At 40.1% G+C, this 6138-nt stretch overlaps 1 protein-coding gene across 1 annotated transcript; it reads left to right on the plus strand.

The window, feature by feature from the left end:
* The first annotated feature begins 357 nt into the window (after nt 1-357).
* LOC103720107 (ent-kaurenoic acid oxidase 2-like) lies at nt 358-5848 on the plus strand. The gene is made up of 9 exons (XM_008809667.5): nt 358-735; nt 3684-4008; nt 4096-4245; nt 4373-4630; nt 4719-4802; nt 4888-4966; nt 5067-5173; nt 5267-5385; nt 5492-5848. Exons 1-9 carry the CDS (start codon nt 473-475, stop codon nt 5580-5582), a joined length of 1476 nt encoding a protein of 491 aa, XP_008807889.5. The 5' UTR covers nt 358-472; the 3' UTR covers nt 5583-5848.
* Nucleotides 5849-6138: the final 290 nt, after the last annotated feature.

Raw genomic sequence — 6138 nt, forward strand, 5'->3', positions numbered from 1 at the left:
TATCCGATGGTGGGAAGGATGTAAGGCCCAATAGTCCCGCATCGGAAAGACTCATTCAGAAGTCTGGGCATATGAGGCGGGTGTCTCCTAATCCCGCAGACGCATTTTGGGAGGAAAACAAAACCGGAGAGGGATGAAGGACGCTTGCGTCAACCCCCGGAACCGGACAATATCTGGCAGGAGAGCCCCATGTTCCTCCCTCATGTGGCCCCTACGTGGGCACTGCCGCGCGTGCCGGGTGCAGGCGGGGGCGTGACAAGCACTACGTCGGATTGTAACTCTGAGGGTAACATCGAGTAGGACGCCTTGCCGACCAGCTTGGGTCCTTCTTTCCAAATCTTGCCATCTTGTCTGTTTGTGGACAGCAACGCCCAAGGAATCCACTGTGAGGAATCAAAGGCATCCCTTAATATAGAGAGACCTCTCCTTAGATCCACAACAGAGGAGAGGGCGAGCTACTAGTTTTTCAGGCATGGATGTCTTGGCGTTGGCTTGGTGGTGTGGCCTGGTTATGGGTGCAGTCCCGCTGCTGCTACAAGCATTGTGGTACTTGAACGATGCCTTCTTCTTGGCTTCCCTCAGGCTGAGACCAACCCGTAGCAATGGCAAACAAGGCTGGGCTAAGCTTCCACCGGGTCACATGGGGCTGCCCTTCCTTGGGGAGACCCTTGCCTTTCTCTGGTACTTCAAGATCCTTCGCCGGCCCGACGACTTCATCAAAGCCAAAAAACAAAAGTTTGTACAGACTCTCCTTCCTTTTTTCTTCTTTCCTTTCTTTTTCATAAAAATTTTCTCCTCTCGAGAGGGATCCACCCATGTTTCATGAGAAGCTTGAACTACTAGATCGAACTCGATATCTCCCATGTTTCATGTTGGAACGTTAGCAACAGTGGTAACATCCTGCCGACTCTTTAAAAGGATCTCTCCGTTGTTTCACTTTCCAGTTAATTAAAATGCTAGCACTTAAAAATAGGACTAATTTGATCCGAGAATGACGTAAAAGTATAACAACTCTCGTGGATAACGGGATGAGCACCTTATTGGAATTTTTAGATGACTGATTTTACTTTGATTTATTATGTAATACAGGCTAAGTTGTTATCTGAATAAATATTCAAGGAGTTCATAATTAATTTGTAATCATATGATTAGCTTGGGCTCTATTGGTGTAGTAACTATCAATATAGGCCTGATTTGGTTAATGGACTTTATAATGAATTGATCCAGTAGTATTACTAATTGGACTAGGGCCTCGTCTGACAAAGCTTTTGGTGGGTCAAAAAGTACTTTCTGACCCTCCAAAAGTACTTTTAGATAGCATAGGGATATTTGGTAAAAATAATCGGAAACATATTTTAGCTTTGCCAGAAATCTAAAACAGCTTCTTGGGAGAAGCTCTAAAATGGAGCTGCTTTGGAAAAGCACTTTTAGCATGAGTCGAAAAGCTATTTTGATTTATAAATTTTTTTGAACTAAAATATCTATGATAAAATATTATAATTATAGAAAATATTCCTTTATATTATAGAAATCTTGTAGGAGTCCCAACAAAGAAAACAAGGAGCCTTAATCGGCTTTGGCTTTCACGTGATTAAGGTATTCCTTTTTTTCTATTTATTTATCCATCATTTTGATTTTTGTTTGAAAAAAAAAATAGCTTTGTTCTCCATTTTTTTAAAACAATCCGTGATGGAGTCTCGTCATCGTCCCTCTCTTCCATCGATCTCTCTTTCTCTCCTTCCAAAGCTTTCTCTTCATCTCTAATGCTGCGGTCCACACTGAGAGGTCGGCATTTAGAGAAATAAAGAGAAAGGGATAAAGAGGGAGAGATTGGGTGATGGAGGACTGCGACATCGCAGTCCAACTCTCAACGTGGTCCTCCTCTGAGCGTGGACCGCGATAAATGAAAGTTTTAAGCATACATGTATTGCATAAGCATGAAGGTATTACTTATGTTATAACTGATATCATGAGTCGTCTTGAGATATAGAGATGAAATTGTGACATAAGCTTGAAATGTTATAATTATAGCAACCTTTATTTGAAAGCATAAAGAGATTTCATTTGAGACCATAAAGTGGACTGACGATGAACTTTATATTTTTTGTTTTGATCACCTAAGGGTACAAAGTTCATGCATGCAACATCATTGAGATCCATGTCAATGAAATTATTAACATCTATAACCATAGAAGGGCCTTTTGTCAATAAATGATATGAAGACTGCTATTACTCGATGTCAGTAGTTTTGTTGGACCGGACTTAAGATGTTGTTCATTCAGGACATTTACATATGTGGCTGCATAAGATGAACTTAGCTTCAGAGTTATTTTCAAACTATATATATGTAATAAATAATGTTTTAAAAAAAGTTAAAGTCTTAATTAATGTTGCCCAAGTGGGAGAACATTGGAATTTCCCATAAGGTGGGCTTCTATTGATAATGGACTAATTTTATTTTGATTTATTACATAATATAGGCTAAGTTGTCGTCTAAATGAATATTTAAGGAGCCATAATTGATTTAGATCATATGGTTAGCTTGGGCCATATTGTCTTAGCTATGTGGTATACTAAGTATTAGTGTATGCCTGATTTGGTTAATGGGCTCTATAATAGGTGGACCAATTAGTATTACTAATTGGTCTAATTCTCCAATCCATATATATATATATATATATATATATATATATATATATGTTTGTTGAAAATCTCTAGGGCATAAAAGATCTCTACGTTTCTAAAGGCACCTGTCCCATTAAGAGACAAGCATTTAGGAGGAGAAGGAGAGGAAGCTCTATCCCTTTTTTTTTTTTTTTTTGTACTTTCTTCTTTTAGGAGATCCCACCATGATCAATAGCTGTTGGGGCTCTCAAGGTACGTTTTGATTATTGTAGTTTATTTTTATATATTTTTTTTATGTTCTAATCTCCTTGATTGGACAATAATGCCAAAGTAGACAACTCTCATGGACAACACGATGAGCGCCCTGGCATTTGCGGTTAGAAAAGAGGCTGCCTGCAGAATTCTCAAAAAAGCTGAGCCTGTTTTATAAGTATTACATGGGAAGATTGCTTGTTATTGTACAGCATTATATTAAGTTAGAGATTAACAACTTGTGGATGCCATGCAAGAAATCTCGGAGTACTTAAAACCACTAATTTAAAATAATCAATTTTCTTTGTTCTCCCTCCTGAACATGCAGTAGTAAGCTTTTTTTTTTTTATCTAAGGTCTCTCTTTCTTTTTTTTATGATAGAAAGATAAACAAATATATTTACAATAAAATATCTCTATGAGAGAAGATCCTAAATGATGAATGGAAAATTTTTCACTCCAGATTTATTCATGTCACACCCTTAATTTGAGAAACAGGATGTACTCTCCAGGCTTCTACGTGCGGTTGTATCCCCATTAGTGTCATTATAGGCCAAGCCAACTTACCGATTTCTTGGTCTTCCAAAATTAAAAAAAAGAAAGGAGAAAACAAATCAAAGAAATCTTGGTTAGATTGCTACTTTTAAAGCAGAACAATTTGTGATTAATGGAAATTGATTATTAATGTATGGAAATGATTCCTGATGGCACTACAAAACTTTTTAAAGACGAGGCTGCACAAATCTCAGCTGGTCCAAACCACCACTGCTTTTGCTGCTATTGATATATGTAACGATTTGTTGGTAGATATGGGGAAGGAGTGGGGATGTATCGGACCCATCTCTTTGGATCTCCCACCATCCTCACATGCTCTCCGGCCAGCAACAAGTTTGTGCTGAAGTCCGCTGAGGACTTCCGTATCTGCTGGCCGGAGCCTGAGCTCGTCGGCTTCTCGTCCATCGTCAACGTGGAGGGAAAGCAGCATGCAAGGCTGAGGAGCTTCGTGGTTAATGCGATCAATGAGCCCCAAGCACTCCGGCGAATCGCCCGCATGGTGCAGCCACGTGTCGTTTCTGCGCTCCGCTCTTGGGCAGAGAAGGGCACCATCAATGCCGAGCTCGAAACCAAAAAGGTTTGATCTTCTTAGCAATGGAAAAAGCCATGATACTCAATAGTTCTGACATGAAACATATGGTAAAATTTATGGCATAGATTTCAGGTGACATTCGAGAATATATGTAAGATGTTTGTAAGCATGGATCCCAGCCCGGTCACAGATGAGATAGATCAGTTGTTTGACGGCCTACTCAAAGGCTTGAGAGCATACCCGATAAATTTTCCAGGGTCAGCATTGCACCATGCTCTCAAGGTTGGATACTCTCATTGCTATTTTCTAGTTATTAATTCGACTACCACATATGCTCTTCAATTTTTCTTCTGTTTTTTCAAAGACCGGTACTGGTCGTGGTATGATGAATTGAATTTGCGTGTGACAGTGTCGGAGAAAGCTGACCGCAGTGTTCAGAGAAGAACTGGAGAGGAGGAAGGGAAGAAAGAATGAGATCCATGAAAACAGTGACTTAATGGATGGTCTGATGCAAATTAAGGATGAGGAGGGGAAGCCGCTGACTGATGATGAGGTGGTAGATAACATAGTCTCTTTAGTCGTCGGAGGGTATAAGTCTACAGCGCTCGCTTCAATGTGGGCTCTTTATCACATCTCTAAATCACCAGAGGTTCTTCAAAAGCTTCGGGTAATTGAAGACACTTCCTGAGAAATATTCCTCTTCTACTTATTGCTGAACTTCTAAATCAGGCACGTAGTTGTTTCTTTTCATGCAGGAAGAGAACAGGATAATAAGCAAGGGGAAGCAAGGGGAGTTCATTACTTTGGATGATATATCACAAATGAAGTACACAGCTAAGGTCTGGGATTCACTATGGATCATATTTCGTGCAAATCTAAACATAAAAATAGGTTAACTATTCCTTTTTTTTTTCAAAAAAATAGGTAGTGGAAGAAACAATAAGATTGGCGAATATTGTTGCCACTCTTTACCGCGTCACCAACAGAGATGTTGAATACGGAGGTAAATGAAAATGAGATTTTTTACCTCCCCCTGCCCTGTATTGGATATGTGTGCTATAATGTTTCATCTTGGAATGCAATTAAACAAATAAGGGGTGCAGGTTATAGAATACCAAAGGATTGGCAAGTTGTTGTCTGGCTCCGATCCCTTCATACAGATCCAAAGAATTTTGACAATCCACTGAGCTTCAATCCCGACCGCTGGAATGTAGGTTGGCATAACCAAGAACGCGCCAGTTTTTAGTTTACAAACAAGAAAGCTCTTTTAATTGTGACTAATTGGAGCTTTTAACACTTGAAGCAACCTGCAAAGCCTGGAACATTCCAAGTGTTTGGAGGGGGGCATAGGATCTGTGCTGGGAATATGCTTGCGCGAGTACAGCTTGCAGTAATTCTTCACCATCTCTCTCTGGGCTATAGGTAAATGCCTTATACAACTCTGTTTCATGAGAACAACCAAAAAGATATCAGAATGCTTAATTCCTATCGGTGGTACCTTGACATTTTTTGCTGTCGATTTTTTTAGGTGGGAGTTACTGAATCCTTATGCAAAGATGACATACCTTCCTCATCAAAGTCCAGTTGATGGGGCTGCCATGGCATTCAGGTCGCTTTGAGAACGCCTTCTCTACTGAGCCATATCTACTGCAAATTGAGTAGCCCGTTTCAGCTGTTCTGATTCGAGAATAGGAAGTTCTAAGATGGGCTATACCAAGAAAGTTGATTAGGTTCTTATCAAATGATGGTTTCCTTCGCCAATAAGTAAGATCTAGGGTCGAGCTTCTTATGTACGTGGATTTGAACGCTAGTTCGTCTTGATTTGTATAAACTTAGTTGTTGATGATTGAATAAAGATCATTATGCAAGGTAAGCTTTCCCCACCCACCCACCCCCCGGGGCCCTCTCTCTCTGTGTCTTCTTTCTTTCTTTCTTTTTTATTTAATTTTTGGGTAGATGAGGCCTCCTTGCACAGCCCTAGCTCCTTTGGTGACCTGAAACCCTCTCAACCAAAACATAGACGGCACTTAATCTCATAAGCTCAACATCATTAAAAACAGATGGAACAATGTATCAGGCTTACCGTGCCCATGATTCACCTGCCACGACAACATTTCTTCTTGGTCCTCGTTCCAGCTGCTCTATTTCCTAAGTCAAAGCTGAACTTAAAATCTG

This window comes from Phoenix dactylifera, chromosome 1 (assembly GCF_051530095.1).
Source record: "Phoenix dactylifera cultivar Ajwa chromosome 1, Ajwa_hap1_PhDact_Kaust_v1.1, whole genome shotgun sequence".
In the NCBI taxonomy this organism is placed as follows: Eukaryota; Viridiplantae; Streptophyta; class Magnoliopsida; order Arecales; family Arecaceae; genus Phoenix; species Phoenix dactylifera.